At 40.4% G+C, this 18051-nt stretch overlaps 3 protein-coding genes across 3 annotated transcripts in view; 2 read left to right on the top strand and 1 right to left on the bottom strand.

Moving 5' to 3' along the window:
* The window catches only part of LOC109931611 (leucine-rich repeat-containing protein 43), a 42284-nt gene extending 41450 nt beyond the window's left edge, over window positions 1–834 (top strand). Inside the window, exon 10 of the mRNA XM_048611551.1 lies at window positions 610–834. Within this exon, the coding sequence (XP_048467508.1) occupies window positions 610–779 (170 nt within the window). The 3' untranslated portion in view covers window positions 780–834. The remainder of the gene's footprint in view (window positions 1–609) is intronic.
* A 4182-nt stretch (window positions 835–5016) lies between these two features.
* The window catches only part of LOC109931612 (N-acetyllactosaminide beta-1,3-N-acetylglucosaminyltransferase 4), a 26313-nt gene continuing 13278 nt past the window's right edge, over window positions 5017–18051 (top strand). The window contains 2 exon segments of the mRNA XM_020530866.2: window positions 5017–5161; window positions 16378–16425. The gene's annotated coding sequence lies outside the window, so the exon portion shown is untranslated.
* LOC109931609 (diablo IAP-binding mitochondrial protein) overlaps window positions 5293–18051 on the bottom strand; it is a 41302-nt gene continuing 28543 nt past the window's right edge. Inside the window, exon 6 of the mRNA XM_048611486.1 lies at window positions 5293–7364. Coding sequence (XP_048467443.1) covers window positions 7354–7364 — 11 coding nt within the window. The 3' untranslated portion in view covers window positions 5293–7353. The remainder of the gene's footprint in view (window positions 7365–18051) is intronic.

The raw sequence follows: 18051 nt of genomic DNA, 5'->3' as shown, positions 1-18051 counted from the left end.
CTTTATTACATTTAAAACTGGTCAGTGTCTGAAACAGAAGCATGCCTTCTAGATATAAAAGAGACAGAGTTGCGAAGAGAAACTGATATAGTCAACAGATAGTGCTCTGTGTAAGTACAGTCATCCCCACAAAATCAAAATGCATAAGAGCTTTAGAAAATACTGGGTGATTGTAAGGGGAGACCTTACAAGATCTGCATTAAGGCACATTGAAATAGTTTGTAATGTGAGAACATTAGACACGGCAGAATGGTAAAGAAGTATAGCTCATCTTCCTGCGCATAAATTAATGGAAGGGAAAACAAGAAACTCCTATACAAATGTATCTTTCAATTCATTCAGACTCTTTTACAACAGTTTTACTTGTACTGATAACAGAGGCAGTTCTCACAAACTGACCAAATCTCCCATGTACTGGAATTGTCACAAGTAGGACAAATTTGTTCCCTTAATAGTGGAACATAATGCAGAGAACTAAAGGGATTTACATGACTGTAGAAAACCAAAGTGCTAATGGTTCTAGGCTGGCGGTATTCGTGAATTGCACAAAAATCGAAATTCTTTGAAAATTCTTGTGCAGCAATATGTGTCTTTTGGTTTATCTTTCAGAGAAAGCAAAAGGAAAAAGAAACATGGATTCAAGGATTTCAGAGGAAACCACGCCAAAGCATCTCTTTGTTGGGTTTAAATTACACCTGCAGAAGTGGTTGACACTAACAGATGCAGAAAACGAAATATACAAGAAGAATACTGTGTTTAATTGGTTCAATGATGCATAATGTGCAACTATTGAAATTCATTTGAAATTCCACATTAAAAATAATTATCATTACTTTCAAGCTGCCTATTTTGTTGCTTAATTTTTTTTTGAGATTTATATTTATTTCGAGATTCAAAGTTTGTGTTTCCTGCCACTTAACCAGAATGTGGAGTTTACATTTGTGTCACGTGATCCATTATCTTTAAAGGCAGTGGTTGGTTAGCTCAATTGGCTGAACAGCCTGAGTTCCCTCTCTCTAACAAGAAAGCAGCCCACAAGTCTGGTGGGACTATAATGACTTTACCTTTAATTAAAGGGATCATAGAAGTTTCTGGAAAGAGCTATTCTAGAATGTTGAACTCTCAGTAAACCTAGGCTGTTATGCCTATCTTCCTGATGCTCTGAAATGGAGGATGCAGTCTGCAGAGGAACATAAATAGGTTAAGTGAGTGGGCAAAAAACTTGGCAAATGGAATATAACGTGAGGTTATGCATTTTGGCAGGAAGAATATAAGAACTGAATGTTACTTAATTTGGGAAGACTGCAGAAAGCAGCAGGAGAGAGGGTTTTAAGATTCCTTGTACATGAATCACAACAAGCCAGGATTCAAGTTCAGTGGGTTAAAGGGAACTCAAATGAAATGGTGGTCTTTATTTCAAAGGGATTTTCTTTTTATTTATTCATTGTGTGGGATGTGGGTGTCACTGACTGGCTAGCATTTATTGCCTGTCCCTAGTTGCCCTTGAGAAGGTGGTGGTGAGCTGCCTTCTTGAACTGCTGCAGTCCTTCTGCTGTGGGTTGGCCCACAATGCCATTAAGGAAGGGAATTCCAGGATTTTGAACCAGTGACAGTAAAGGAACAGTGATATATTTCCAACTCAAATAGTGCGTGATTTGGAAAGGAATGTGAAGGTGATGGTGTTTCCATATATCTGCTGCCTGTGTCATTCTAGATGGAAGTGGTTGTGGGTAAGATAGAATGGGATAGAAAAAAGCAGGAGGTCCTGCTGAAACTATACATGGCACTAGTCAGACCACACTTGAAATACTGTGAACAGTTTTGGGTCCCTTTATCTAAGGAAAGATATACTGGCATTGGAGACAGTCCAAAAAAGGTTCACTGGGCTGATACTAGGTAGGAGGGATTGGCTTATGTGCAGAGGTTGATCAAGTCGGGATTGTACACGTTAGTGAGAAGAAACTGAAACAGACAATATTCTTAGGTGACCTGACAGGGTATGTGCTGAGAGTTTGTTTCCCCTTGTGGGAGAGTCTAGGACCAGAAGCCATCATCTTAGAGTAAGGGATCACCAATTTAAGATGGAGATAGGAAAGCATTTATTTTCTTAGAGGGTAGTAAATCTGTGGAATTCTTAACTACAAAGGACTGTCTTGGTTGAGTCATTAAGGTGTATTCAAGACTGAGATAGCCAGATTTTTACTCAATAAGGGAATCCAGGGTTACGGAAGTTAGGCAGGAAACCCATGACCCAAACCCACAACGCACTAACATCTGGAAGGACAAGGGTGGCAGATACATGGGAACACCATCACCTGTAAGTTCCCCTCCAAGCCACTCACCATCCTGACTTGGAAATACATTACCGTTCCTTCACTGTGGCTGGGTCAAAATCCTAGAACTCCCTCCCGCACAGCTCTGTGGGTCTACCTACAGCACATGACTGTAGTAGTTCAAGAAGGCACCTTCTCAAAAGACAACTAGAGATAGGTCATAAATGTTGGCCTGGCCAGTGACAACCACATCCCCCAAGTGAATTAAAATAAAGTGCAGTTGACAATCAGATCAGCCAGGATCTCATTAGATAGTGGAGAAGACCCTATGGGCCAAATAGCCTACTTCTGCTCCTACCTCTTATGGTCTTGTGCGGTGATACTGTGCCTCCCTCAACTGGAGGAATTGGCATTGAGTATGATAGATTCTAGGCCTTGTGTCCATCCCCCACGTCCTGAGGAGGCCTGTAGCTGTAATGTCTTTGTGTAGAGATTGGCAGCCAATAGATGTTGCAGCTGGTTCTGGGCTTGCCGATGCATTTGGTCCTCCTTAATTTCAATGTACCATCACTGCGCTACAGTGACAATGACCCCGGCTGTATTTAGATCCATTGCTCGTATGTCCAATGAAACTGCGTAGGGACTATATGCAAGAGGACAGGTCTTTAGTAACGGGAGCAGTCGGCATTTGCATCACTTATAAATGACATTTTAGCATTGTCTCCACACAGCCTGACAGGGAGAAATGCTTCCAACATTCCCTTGAAGCTGCATGGCTCTGTGTGTGTGTAGATGCACATGCACGGCAATTGGCATCGACAGGTATGTTGTGGCATTGTCCTCTGGTTCCAGAAGACGCTGCTGCACAGTGGCCTGTGAGTCCCGCACAGCCAATAACAAAATTAGAAGGAATGCTGAATGCTTCTGCATGGAACTTTAGCATAGGAACCTTATTCCAACGAATGTAGCACAAGACATGTTATTGTCAAGACAATAGGTGATTGTAAATGCAGTAGGATTACCAATACCATGCTCCCCCAACTCCTCAGAAAGGCATACAAGAGCATGGTGGTGAATACTTACTGCTCAAGGTGAGTGGAAATCAGCTCGTGTCCTTAAGTAGTCTATCAGATCTTGAATTGTCTTTGTGAAGCGTGGCCTGCAGGTGAGATTTGTAAGGTCACCTGTGATTACCTCCACTTTACTGAGGTGACAGTGATCAAGCTGTAATGACCAATAACATGGGGAAGATTACTTGGGAGCGGGATTTGTATCCCCCGCAGTTGGATACTGAATGGTTTCACCTGCAGGGGAACTATGATTACAGATGAACTGTGAAAGTGCCTCATTCATGCAATTTCTTCTTGAAGGGCCTCACATTGCTCACAAGTAGAGCCTGTGGCTCAGGCAGAAAAATAAATCACTTACGCTGCGTGCTCCGAGTGTGGTCACAACCATTTCCATTTCCATAATGTATTTATGATTCGGGTGGGTGTGGGAGATAGTGCAGGTTGCACTTGGCACAGGCAGTCACAGGTTCCCCCTGGTAATCCAGGAATTTGCACATTGCTTTCTTCCTTGCATTCCCTGTCAAGCCCATCAACACTGAACTTCCACATGTTCCCACACACCACTTTGAGTTACAACTTCACCTCCCAACATTACCCCCTGAGCCCCACCCTACAGTTTAACAGAGGAATAATGCAGCTTTATTACATTTAGAACTGGTTGGTCTCTGAAACAGAAGCATGCCTTCTAAATATAAAAGAGACAGAGTTGCGAAGTGAAACTGATATAGTCAACAGATAGTGCTCTGCGTAAGTACAGCCATCCCCACAAGTACCACAAAATTAAGGTGCACAAGAGCTTTCGAAAATACAGTGTGATTGTAAGGGTAGATTTTACAAGATCTGCATCAAGGCACGCTGAAATAGTTTGTAATGTGAGAACACTAGACACAGCAGAATTATAAAGGAGTACACCTCATCTTCCTGCACATAAATTAATGCAAGGGAAAACAAGTAACTCCTGCACAAATGTATCTTCCAACCCATTCAGTTTTCCAGTGTTACTGTTCTGAGAAAATGTGGACACCCTACTGTCCCTCCCCTTCCCATTCCCTGTCTCTGCTTTTCCATTTCCCTGCTTCCTCCACCTCTTACTAATTCTTTGATCTCCAAAGACTGTTATTTAACTTCAGCTGCCTGCATTGCAGGGGAGTGTGAGGTCCTTCTAATGCGATCTCTGAGTTAAAACAACTGAACAGGCTGCAGGCCAAAGCACAAGTTGTGACTATGACAGAGCACTTTCCACTTGCCTGGGTACTGGGTGAGTACAGCTCCAACAACACTCAAGCTTAACAGCATCCAGGACAAGGTAGCTCACTCACCTGTAGGGCCAGTGCAACCATGAGGGCAACACTGCTGTTTCCACGAGTGCTAAGATGTGGTGGGATGGAACAGCAGCCGTGGTGTCATGGTACTGATGCCATGGCAAAAGACTGAAGTGTCTGAAATCTTGAAATGGTTTTGTCAACCTGCCAGGAGCTAGTCTTTTCTTTGCTGCCACTCGTTCTTGATATCTTGACAAGCGCTTGCAGCCAGCTGTAACCCATTTTAAGCTGCCTTCTTTCCTCATTGATCACCTGCAGAGCTTTTCCCCTTTACCTGCAAACCCTGAGATCGGTTTCCTGCTGCCACTTGTGATTTTCTCGTTGTGCTGTTGGTTTCAATACTGTGTCAGGCCCAGCTGCTCCTAAGTGCCTCACCCTTCAGTCCAATCTGCCTTCCCTCAGTGATCACACTGGGAGCACCTCACACTCCTGTGCTCCACACAACTGGTTGCAGGCTGGAAGGCACTGCTTGGAAGTGAAGTAGAAGTACAGCAGAGTAAGCACACGACTAAAATGGGCTGAATCGCATTCTTATGTAATGTAATGTCCTATTTTTTAGAAACAGCTAGTTCAGTTGCACATGATTGTTCCATTCTCATATATGCTGTGGATAACATTATCATTTTATTAAGTTCAGTCATAGACAGTAATGCTAACTGAGATATTTTTGAGCTGAGTGTATGTAGAATCTATTGCAAAATTGTGGTGATTGTGGTGTCAAGAATATCCAATGATCAGATTTTGAAGATTTGTCTGTGGTTGGGAGACAATCTGATCTGTTAATCATGAAAAAGTTATCAGTCAACAGCATAATTAATCTTGAGTGGTGCATCTTTTCTTTTAGGTTTAGTAAATTTCCTTCTTAGACCGACTGTTGTTGAGTAGAGTTAAACTGATCACTGGTATTTGGCTCTGAGCTGTTTGAGTTTCTTCAACATACCACAGTAATTTAAGAGCTGTGCATGTTTTTCTGCTCAGAAGTGAAAAGTTTTGTTTTCTGATGGCATAGGTCAGTTCCACGTAATATTGATCTCTGCTTTTTTAACAGCACCTTCTGTAACTCTTTGAATTTGAGGGATTTTCTGCCTATGTCAAGCATTTCGCTATTGGAGGGCTGGAGTTTCAATCTCTTCGGCCAAGGCATTTTTTTCACATAATGCTGTTATATTCTCCCCAATATCTTCGTACAGAAGTTGCATTGGCATAGTTGTTTTAATGGATATACATTGTTTTTGCTTGTGTCTTTCTCTTAATTCCACATCTGAAACAGTGTTCTAGTATCAAAGGTTCTGGTTTGCAATTATCAATTTGCTGATCACCCTCAAGATCCCTGGTTCTGACACTGAACTTATCTAGGAGTGTGAAATGAAGAAGGCAGTAGACAGGTGTTTCAGGGCAAAAAAAATCTCTGCGTTCATTAATTACAAAAGCTAAGTATAATACAAGAGATAAAGGCAAATGTAATAAGCAGTGAAATTGACACGATCAACTATATAAAGGACAGTAATTAAATACACTATTAAACCAAATACAGGTTAAACACTATTAGAACTGAACAGTTTTAATCACAGAAAACTTTAATCAGACTTCCTACCTTTGGGGTTCCTGCACTGCCAGTGCCCACCTTCCCCTCCCTGCTAGCAAGGTTGGAAACTTTGGGGTCTCAAAAGTTTAAGCTCACCACTGGGGAAAAACACGATTTTGAAGTACAGCTGACCATTCCCACTTGCCTTAGCCTGTGCCTTGATGAAGACCTCAGACGGTATAGGCCTTCAGTATGGGTTGAGTCCGCTGTCATGGTAGGATGCGTATTGGATTTATCAGGTGAGTACTTGGTTTTCTTCACTTTTTGGTGTTTTTGAGGGCCGGTTTTCACCTCAGGATGTGCCTGAGGCCTTGTGGTGTTGGTCCAGTGGGTGGTTTTTGGAAGCTGTCGGATTTTAGGTCTGTTGCTGTTGGTTCCCTGGTATGAATCAGGCCTATGTAGATAGGTTTTGGAATTACTGTTGTGATCTCCCTTCTGGAGATAGTTGTGGGAATAGCTCTTTACGTGGGGTCGGGGCCTGCAATTATACTAATCATGGGCCTCTTATCTTCGCACCAAATATGCACTTGCCATTGTGTTATTGGTGCTCTCTCTGAAGTCAGTTGGCTTCCCGATAGTTAAGAGTATGTGTAAATGGACTTTGATTGAAGTTGAATTCCTGATATCTCTGTGAATGAATATCGATTGAATTTGAATGTTTGTTATCTGTATAGGCGCCATTCAGTCTGTGTTGGGTAGCCCGAGGTGTAAAAGTTAGTTTAGGTTTGGTTGGTTGTTCTCAGTGGAGGTGTAATTTGGAATTCCAGGCTGAACAATAGTTCTAGGCAGCCATCTCTGTGTCTGTGTACTTTTCCCAGAGTTCAGCCCAGCTGCCACCTTTCTTTTACAAGTTTTTTGCAAAGTCCAGGGTTTTGGTCAAGTATTTTAGATGATGGAGACTTTTGCTCAATCCTACAAATGTTGAAGACATTTTGTGGTAGTCTATCATAAGATGTTTTTGTATTTTTGTACATTAGAAGGTTGGTGAACTCTGTTGAATATCATGAGACAGGTTGGCTTTCTGTTCCCATTATGTGCTTTTTCCAGATTTCAGCTTCTACCATGATCTTGATTTCTCTTTGCAACATGAGATCCTCCCTTGATTATAACACATCTGAAAGAAATAAGTTGGACATTCTAATGACAATTCTGTCTTGAATTAATCCTCATTGTAAATCATCATAATCACAAAATTCTGACAATTTGTAAAGATAGTCATAGAGATCTATAGAATGGAAAAAGGCCCTTTGGCCCATTATGTCTGTGCTGGTCAAAAATAAGCACCCAGCTATTCTAATCCCAGCAATAAAGTTGTCAACTGATTATTTTAGAATCTGTATTCATGGATTAAATCATGCTCTCCCCACTATATGTTTGATACTTAATGAAAAGTAATTGTAATATTTTTTAAAAATTCATTCAAAGGACGAGAGTGTCCCTGGCTAGGCCAGCATTTATTGCCCGGTTAAGACTCAACCACATTGCTGTGGGTCTGGAGTCACATGTGGGCCTGACTAGGTAAGGCGGTAGTTTCCTTCCCTAAAGGACATTAGTGAACCAGGTCGGTTTTTCCCGGCAATTAATTTATGGTCATCATTAATGTGGACATCATTATGGTCTTGACTCTTACATTCCAATGTTTATTGAATTCAAATTCGACCATCTGCTGTGGCAGGATTCAAACCCAAGTCCCCAGGACATTACCTGGATCTCTTGATTAACAGGCCAGTAGTAATACCACAAAGCCATCACCTCCCCATGCTCTTACAGCAAACGTCAAATGCATTTGGCACTTCTCTTACATCCTGCTGTTTTAAAACAAGAACTGCTATTGGATCTGCAGAATAAAGAAATGTGTTCACTTGGTTCTTTGCTGGACTGCTTTGGTAATCCTAAATAAATTCTGTATTGCATGACAAGGTGCAGAGCTGGATGAACACAGCAGGCTAAGCAGCATCATAGGAGCAGAAAGGCTGACGTTTCGGGCCTAGACCCTTCTTCAGAACAGGTTAGGGAGGCGGGGACGAGCTGGACTGGTTTTGGGATGCGGTAGGGGGAGGGGAGATTTTGAAGCTTGTGAAATCACAAGCATCCCAAAACCAGTCCAGCTCATCCCCGCCTCCCTAACCTGTTCTTCCTCCCACCTATCCCCTCCTCCCACCTCAAGCCGCACCCCCATCTCCTACCTACTAACCTCATCCCGCACCCTTGACCTGTCCGTCCTCCCTGGACTGACCTATCCCCTCCCTAACTCCCCACCTACACTCACCTTTACTGGCTCCATCCCCGCCTCTTCGACCTGTTTGTTTCCTCTCCTCTATCCATCTTCTATCCGCCTCCCACTCTCTCCCTATTTATTTCAGAACCCCCTTCCCCTCCCCCATTTCTGATGAAGGGTCTAGGCCCGAAACGTCAGCCTTTCTGCTCCTATGATGCTGCTTGGCCTGCTGTGTTCATCCAGCTCTGCACCTTGTTGTCTCGGATTCTCCAGCATCTGCAGTTCCTACCTTCTCTGTATTGCATGAATTGTCTTTTCCATATAATCCAGTTTAATTTCCGATCTGAGGCATTTGTAGTTTTAAATCTGCTTAGAGGTACAGTACTTTTCTCATTGACGGTGCAGTTCATTGCCATTGGTGCTCTTACAGTCATAGAATTACAGAGTTGTACAGCATGGAAACAAACCCTTCAGTCCAACTTGTCCATACTAACCCGATATCCTATATAAATCTAGTCCTATTTGCAAGCACTTGGCCCATATCCCTCTAAACCCGAACTATTCATATACCCATCGAGATGCCCTCTAAATGCTGTAATTGTAACAGCCTCCACCACTTCTTCTGGCAGCTCATTCCATACATGCACCACCCTCTGCATTAAAATGTTGCCTCTTCGGTCCCTTTTAAATCTTTTGCCTGTCACTTTAAACCCATGCCCTCTAGTTTTAGACTCCCCCACCCCGGGAAAAGACCTTTATTTACCCTATCCATGCCTCTCACGATTTTATAAACCTCTATAAAGTCACCCATCAACCCCCAGTGCTCCCGGGAAAATAGGCCCAATCTTTTCAGTCTCTCCCTATAGCTCAAACCCCCCCAACGCTGGCAACTTCTTGTAAATCTTTTCTGAACCCTTTCAAGTTTCACAACATCCTTCCGAAAGCAGGGAGACCAGAATTGAACACAATATTCCAAAAGTCGCCTAACCGATGTCCTTATATAAATTATTTACTTCAAAGATGTTGAAATTGTTAAATATTTTCTGTAAATGTGACTGAGTTTGCTGTTCAAGGTTTTGAATTACACAATAACTTCAATTTTATTAAAAAAAACAAGCTTTTTTAAAAAAATTTAGTTTTTTTTACAAAGTGCATACTGAAGATATATTGACAGTGAAGATTAAATAAGCTTTGTTGTTTTAGTAAATGTTTAATTCCCTTCTATCTTTTCATTTTCCTTTTATAGATACTTTCTGTAATTTTTGTTAATTAAAGTTTTAAAAAAAACTTTGAAATGTTTCCAAATGATCCTCCTATTTCTGTTGAAAAATAATGGCTTTGAAATGTTTGAAAATAATTGAAATGCTTTAAATGAAGACATGCTGTAATTTTTTCCCCAAGATGAAGTAGGGCTGTAAGTCTACTCTGTTCTCCCTTCTTAGTAACCTCATGCCCTTTTTGACAATATGAACAATTTGTATCCTTTCTACTTCACTCAGATATGCACACCATTTTAAATTTGAAAAAAAAATGACTTTGCGCTGTTATTGAGTCTTTAAGAATATTTTGGTTGCAAAATGAAAATTATCTTAACCCTCAAGACTATTTTCATAAGCTTATCTTCTGCCTTCAATTGTTTCACTCTAATCAGTCAAATTATGTTGCCAATTTAAAGATTTTCTTGATTTTTTGGGAAATTGTACATTCATTTTCTTTTTGCAGCTTTTCTTGAAGATTTCAAACAATTTTAACACTGTTTGTTTATTAAATAAAATACCTTAAGCCTTCTCTTAGCTTCTAATCCTAGAATTTCACCCTACCTCTTAAGGATTTAAATTATTTTGGATGTTTGATATTTTTCCCAGGTTTATTATTTGAATTTTTATTGCTGTCACTCTAGTAAGACTTCTTGTGATCTACACAAATGTTTTCACTATTCTTAGAACCTTTGAACTTTGAACTTTTACAGGCAGACTGAGAAATGCGATCAGTTCTCCAGTCTTTTTTTAACTGCTGACTACCACATTCACAGAAGCTGTCAGACTCTGGGCTTTTGAGGTCCTGAATATTTAAGTACAATAACAGTTTTTTCCTTTATGTTTTCTTCTTTGTTCTCCTTGGATATCTGTTGTTTTAGCAGACCTGAAGATATGATTATCAGTCCAGTCATGCTAGCAAAGTGCATGAGAGATAGCAGTGCTTACCACAGGTCATCATCTTATCAGGTATAGGATAGGACTCTCCCCTAATAAGAGTGTGTGGGTTGCCTTGGGTAGGTTCATTCCCAGCAATCTTTCTTCTTGTTGTTATTCTATGTTACTGATATCAAGTGGAGAAGGACGCCCACATAAAGTCTTCGGCAGAAGAAGGAGCTTACTCTTGATAAAATGGAATAGATTTATACAAGCAGCTCGTTACATTTCATCTGAAGTTTATGATAATCCTTCATGAGACAGCAAGCTGAATTTAAGAGTAAACATATATTACAGCTTAGTTCCATGCTATCTATTCAAACAATGTGGGTCTGGAGTCACATGTAGGCTAGACCAGGTAAGGATGGCAGTTTCCTTCCCTCATGGGAATTAGTAAACCAGGTGGGCTTTTCCCCTTGACAATCAATAACGGGTTCATGATCATCATTAGACTCTTAATTCCGGATTTTGTTTTTATTGAATTCAATTGCCACTATCTGCCATGGCACAATTTGAACCTGGGTCCCCAGAACATTACCTGGGTCTCTGGATTAACAGTCCTAGTGATAATACCATTAGGCCATTGCCTCCCCATTTAATAACATCCTTCTAATAACAGGGTGACCAGAACTGTACATAGTGTTCCAAATGTGGCCTTACTAATGTCGTGTACAGCCCTAACATGATGCCCCAACTTCTGTACTCAATGCTCTGATCGATGAAGTCAACTGTGCCAAATGCCTTCTTCACCACCCTGTCTCCCTGTGATGCCACTTTCTAGGAACTATGCATCATACCCCTAGGCCTCTCTGTTTGACAACACACCCCAGGGCACTACCATTACCTCTAAGTCCTGCCCTGGTTTGCCCTATCAAAATGCAACACCTCATATTTATCTAAATTAAACTCCATCTGCCATTCCTTGACCTACTAGCCCAGATCAAGATCCTGTTGTACTCTGAGATAACCTTCTTCACTGTTCACTAGATCACCAATTTTGATGTCATCTGCAAACGTACTAACCATGCTATATTCGCATCCAAATCGTTTATATAGATGACGAACAACAGTGGATCCAGCACCGATCCTTGCGGCATACCACTGGAGACAGGACTCCAGACTGAATAACAACCCTCTACCACCGCCCTATGGCTCCTACCATCATGTTGATTTTGTACCCAATTGGCTAGCTCTCCCTGGATCCCATGTGATCCAACCTTACTAATCAGTCTACCACATGGAATCTTGTTGAAGGACTTGCTAAAGTCCATGTAGACAATGTCTCCCACTCTTCCTTTACCTATCTTCTTTGTCATCTGTTCAAAAGTCTCAATTAGGTTTGTGAGACATGATTTTCCACACACAAAGTCATGTTGACTATCCCTAATCAGTCCTTGCCTTTCCATATGCAAGTAAATCCTGTCTCTCTGAGTCCCCTTCAACAACTTACTCATCACTGAGGTCAGGTTCATCAGTCTGTAGTTCCCTGGTTTTTCCTTGCAGCCTTTCTTAAATAATGGCACAACATTAGCCAATCTCCAGCCTTCTGTCAACTCACCCACACTATTGATGATACAAATATTTCTGTTGGGGGCCCTGCAATTTCTATCCTAGTTTCCCATGATGACCTGGGATACAATCGATCAGGTCCCAGGGATTTACCTACCTTCATCAAACTCGGAAAGTGTATCTCTCATGTACATTTTTCCATTTTAGAATATAAAGGCTCAATACTTTATAAACATATTTCACTTATTCTTTGGTCAGAATATCTGTTCCAATTTTGTTCCAATTTCTGTGTTTTTATTCTCTCATTTTTCTGTTAGTTCCCTTACTTTGATCTCAGATAGCAACTATTTGGAATCCTGCGATACTCCTCTGGAACGTCTTTATTTTCAATCATTTTCTTTGACCTTGATTCCTTTCCTCATATAATCTTTCCTGTATTCCAACTGATCATGGTTTTTCAATTTTGTCCTTCTTCCCACTCTCCTCTCTTTCACTTGATCAAAACTATTTCTGAGTTTTCTTAGCTCTGCAAAAGGTCAAAAATCTGAAATATTGGCCTGAGCCTTACTAGGTTTGAGCTGGTCCAGGCAGTCAGAAAGGAAGTGCAAAAGTAAGTTATAAAGGTGGTAGTGTAGCGATATTGTCACTGGACTAGTAAATCAGAGATTTGGGTAATGTCCTGGCTGCTAGACTGGGTCTGCAGCAGGTGGTGAGGAAACCAACACAAGGGAAATACCTACTTGACCTCATCCTCACCAATCTGACTGCTGCAGATACATCTGTCCATGACAATATCCATAAGAGTCAACACCTCAAAGTCCTTGTGCAGATGGAGTCCTATCTTTACATTTGGAACACCCTGCATCATGTTGTGTGGCACTATCGCATTGCTAAATGGCTAGACTTCAAACAGATCTAGCAGTTCAAAACTGGGCATCCACATGGCACAGTGGTCCATCAGCAGCAGCAGAATTGTACTCTGCATTTCCAACACTTCACCTGAACCATCAAGCCAGGGAATCAATGCTGGTTCAATGAAGAGTATAGGAGGGCATGCCAAGAGCAGCAGCATTTAACCTAGTGAAGCTATAAAACAGGACTACTTGCATGCCAAACAACATTAGCAGCAAGTGACTGTGCAATTTCACAACCAATGGATCAGGTCTAAGCTCTGCAGTCCCGCCACATCTAGCCATCAATAATGGTGGATAATTAAACTATTCATTGGAGGAGGAGGCCCCGGAAATATCTCATCCCCAAATGATTGGGGAACCTCACTACATTGGTGTAAAAGATAAGGCTGAACGTTCATAACAATCTTCAGCCAGGGGTGCCAAGTGGATGTTCCACCTTAGTCCCCTCCACAGGTTCCCAGCAGCACAGATACCAGTCTTCAGCCAATACAATTCACTCTATGTTGGAGGCACTTGATACTGCAAAGGCTATGGGCCCTGACAACATTGAAATTAGTACTTGATAATGTGAAAAATTTCCCAGGTATGTCCTGTACACAAAAGCAGGGCAAATCCAATCCAGCCAATTAACACCCCATCAGTCTTTTTTTGGATCAGTACAGTGATGGCAAGTGCCATGAACAGTACTATCAAGTAGCACTTGATGAGCAATAAACCACTCAGTCATACTCAATTTGGGTTCTGCAGGGCCATTGACTTTAGTTCAAACCTAGACAAAAGAGCTGAATTCCGAAGGTCTGGTGAGACTGTCCTTGACATCAGCACCTTACTTGATTTCCCTATCTTCCTCATTTAACTCCGTCAGTATATTATTCTATGCCTTCCTTCTGCATGTACTTGTACAGCTCTGATGTAGAGTAATCTAGACTTGAGATATTAGCTTGCTCTCTGTCCATGGATGCTGTCTGACCCACTGTGATATTCAACATTTGTTGCTTTCAGTACAGATTCCAGCCTCTGCAGTAATTTGCTCCTACTTACACAGCTTCCTGATGACACATCCATGTTCTTTGCCACAACTATTCTTTGTGATAGTGAGTTCAAATTCTGTTCATCCTCTGATTAAAGAGATTCTCCTGATTTCTGTTATGTTATCTCCTTTGGAGTTGTTACGAAGCAGAGGTGGTCTCCCTTCTGGTAACTAAAACTGAAACACCCAGAAAAGCTCGCCTTGCCTCAAAATCTGTTAAAAGAAGCGTTAAAAGTGGTATAACCTGCCTCTCACCCACTCCAATCTGTTATAAAGGAGTGGTTAAATGAAATAAATCCCTGAAACTCACTTTATAATCAACAAGTAACAATTTATTTATCTAACTCTAACAGTTAATTTTTTTTTTATTCATTCACGGGATGAGGGCATTGCTGACCAGGCAGCATTTATTGCCAATCCCTAATTGCCCAGAGGACGGTTATGAGTCAGCCACATTGCTGTGGGTCTGGAGTCACATGTAGGACAGACCAGGTAAGGATGGCAGTTTCCTCCCCTAAAGGACATTAGTGAACCAGATGGGTTTTTCCGACAACCGACAATGGATTCATGATCATCATTAGACTCTTAATTCCAGATATTTATTGAATTCAAATTCCACCAGCTGCTGTGGCAGGATTCAAACCCAGGTCCCCAAAACAGGATCTGGGTCTCCGGATTAACAGTCCGGCAATAATACCACTATGCCATTGACTCCCCTGGTTTGCAACAGAATGATGTCGCTTTAAATGCTCAATATGCAAATTGACAGAATTACTAACAAACTGAAAAAATCCCTCTAACTACTAACTATTTCCCAAATAAAATAAAATTCCAGTAGTATGCTGTTCCAATAGATACAAATCCCACTTATATAAACCAAATTAATAAAAAAATTTAAAACTTAATCTCTCAAAATTACAATCAGGATGAGTCTTCCAGAATGTTCTTTGCCTTCTCCGCTGTCCTCCAGTCAGGAACATCTTCCTTCATCAAATTCTTGTGTCATAAATATGAAGAGTGCCGCTGAACCTTTAGTTTAGAAGATGGTTTTCTGATAGCTTAGCGAATTCTGTGAGAGCAGTGATTCTTTCTTTTATAGCAGAGAGCTGTTCTCTTGGCAGATGACAATTAACTCACACTGATTTTCAAATACCCTCTTCCTCTATACCCTTGATGACCTATCAATTTCTTACAATAGGATTGGTCTTTGGTAGTCAAAACCATCAGGTTCAAATTTAATTGGGTTTTGGTATCTAGGGCCTGGTTTAAATTAATTGGCTAAATTCAAAACCTGCTGCTTTGCCTCCAAACAGTATAGTATCTTAATAACATGTTTCAGTTTCAAAAACTCTCTGTGCATCTGCTGCTGCCTACAGACATTTTTTAATCTACAAGCCTGAAAAAGCACATCTTTTAATGAGACCATACATTCTTCTCCACCGGCCCCCCACTACCATTTTACAAACAAATTCTAACATCCTGCCTTCCATCTACAAGTACTATGCCAACTTCACAACAGGGTGATGTCGCTTTAAAAGCTCGACATGCAAATGAGCCAAGTAACTGTATGTTATCATATGACCACAGTCTCTGCACTGTAGCACTCTAAGCACATTGAATACCTGGAGATCACTTTGCACAGTAAATATGTGTACTCCTAAATCCTCAAGTAAACAGAATAATGTACCTCATTTGTGTTACATTTAGATAACACAATTCTAATCCTTGATGGAAATGAACCTCAGTGCTTTGTTTGCTTTGTACAGCCTTGTTAATCCTTGTTGCAAATTTTAACAAATTATTCTTAGATCTCTTAGCTCCTCTTATCTTCCAAAGTGTTCATGGTTCCTTATTAAGCTCAGGAATTTTTTTGGAATTAAATATCAATAAAAGATCAAATGGGGAAAAAGCACTGATTTTCAATAGAGAAAATTGAAATTAGTATGTTAATGCTGATGGAAAACACAAAACCTCCCCCAGAAGATGTATGAATATCTCAATTCCTTGTGCAGAAGATTAGCCAAATTAAAATGTAGCATTCCCTAGTGTTTGTCCCTCTTCATTAATTCATCAGTATCTTTTCAGTGTATGCATCTTTATCCTTGGTCTCCATAGTTACATACTCTCAGTATCCCTGAGGAATGGCCACTTAGTGCATTTCCTCATTACACATTGACGTTAAGGCTCCTTTTATAAGGTGTATGAGTAAACAACACTGAGACATATCATTACCTCTTACCTCGAATATTTTTATTTATTACCAGGTTCCAGCAACAGTTTCTCAAACCAAACCAAAGTAAATCATTAACCAGGTAAGGGCATGCATATTTGGTAATGTTTGACTCATTTCACTCACTGTTAGAAAAAAACACCATTGTAAATATAGGTATGGGCAATGTTTGAGATGACTGGGTGCCTAGAAGCAGCCTTTGTTCTGTTTTTACTGGCTGTTGCATCAATTAAGATGAAAGAATAATTTGTCAATCCAAAACTTACACATTACATTTAATTTTCCTAATTGTTCATTGATATACCATTAGGATAAATCTGCAAAGGGAAGCATATTTAATCTGTAAGATAGGAGATCTATGTTAACATTTGCAAATAAGCTCCTTCCACCCACTATTGTTTAAAGAAAAACATGTTTAGTGTATAACATGTGTTTATATCAAGGACTGACTTGATCCTAATGCTGAAAAGTGGATATGGCAGTTACAATGCATAAATGTATAAGGAAGCGTGTAATTCAGTCATAATCTTGGGTTATATTAACATTATCAATGTTTCCCCTCATAATTTGAAGGGAAGAGAGGCATTTTATCACTGTGGGGGATGGGGTGTAAATTTAATATCAGTGTAAAATGAAGATTGCCAACCACAAGAAGGAAAACATCAAAATGTTAAACTACAGGCCCAAATTCTTAGAAGTCTACAGAATGAAAATGCCTTTTGAATCTGATTTCCTTCCTAAGTTCCCAATTGAAAAAAAACCTGTGATTTACCCAACGCTTCTGTACATAAGGTCCCTAGGGTATTAGATTGTGAGTTCGTGTTCTTGGATGGGGAAAGTGAAAGTGGCTTTATAGGTGCATAACACCTATTCTGCAGAATTAGACACACTCTATATCAACAGTGAATAATAGCAAAGCAGCCAGAAAGAAGAGTTGCCATTTAATGATCATAGTATCAGAAGACTAGAGCCAGAATCACAGGCCTGATGGATTTATAGAGGAAAAAGCATTGTTCTCAAGAGTATAGTGGTGTAATGACTACGGTTACAGATTGTTAACTCAACGCAGTAAGCAGAAATAACACTGGAAATATTAATCTTCCTCACAGTTTGTGAATTTTAACCGTGCATTAATGTCTTCTTCTTAACATAAACCAATGCTACATCCTCATTTTGGGAGAAATTGTTCACTTTATGTTACAATAAGATTGTTAAGTTGGTGATGGCACAACAGTTACAAGTTTAACAGTGATATATTCAGGACAAGAATGAAGTCTTGTAAGTTCATTACAAAGGTTTGTGCAAAATGCATGTCTTGCTTTCTATTTTTAAGAGTAATGTAGTTAAAGAGTCACTTTTCAAAATCACAGCGGCTTACACAAAACTCCTTTTGTGCAGTGAAACATTTCATCACACTTCAAAGATTTGACATTGAGCAGGATAATATTCCGAAGGAGTAGATTGTTGTGGTAATGGATTGGATATAGAGTTTGAAATACAGTTCAGTATTGAGGATTCCGCTGAGAATTGTCTTTATCAGGTTCAGCTTGAGAATTCCTGAGTCATGCAAACATGCCAATTAGGGGCAGAAGTAAACCAGTCAGCCCCTAGAGACTAAATAAAAACCAAAAGAACTGCGGATGCTGTAAATCAGGAACAAAAACAAAGTTGCTGGAAAAGCTCAGCAGGTCTGGCAGCATCTGTGGAG

This window comes from Rhincodon typus, chromosome 24, assembly GCF_021869965.1.
Source record: "Rhincodon typus isolate 14 chromosome 24, sRhiTyp1.1, whole genome shotgun sequence".
Taxonomy (NCBI): Eukaryota; Metazoa; Chordata; class Chondrichthyes; order Orectolobiformes; family Rhincodontidae; genus Rhincodon; species Rhincodon typus.
The sequence above is the reverse complement of the archived record's forward strand: the minus strand, read 5'-3'. Positions and strand labels throughout refer to the sequence as shown.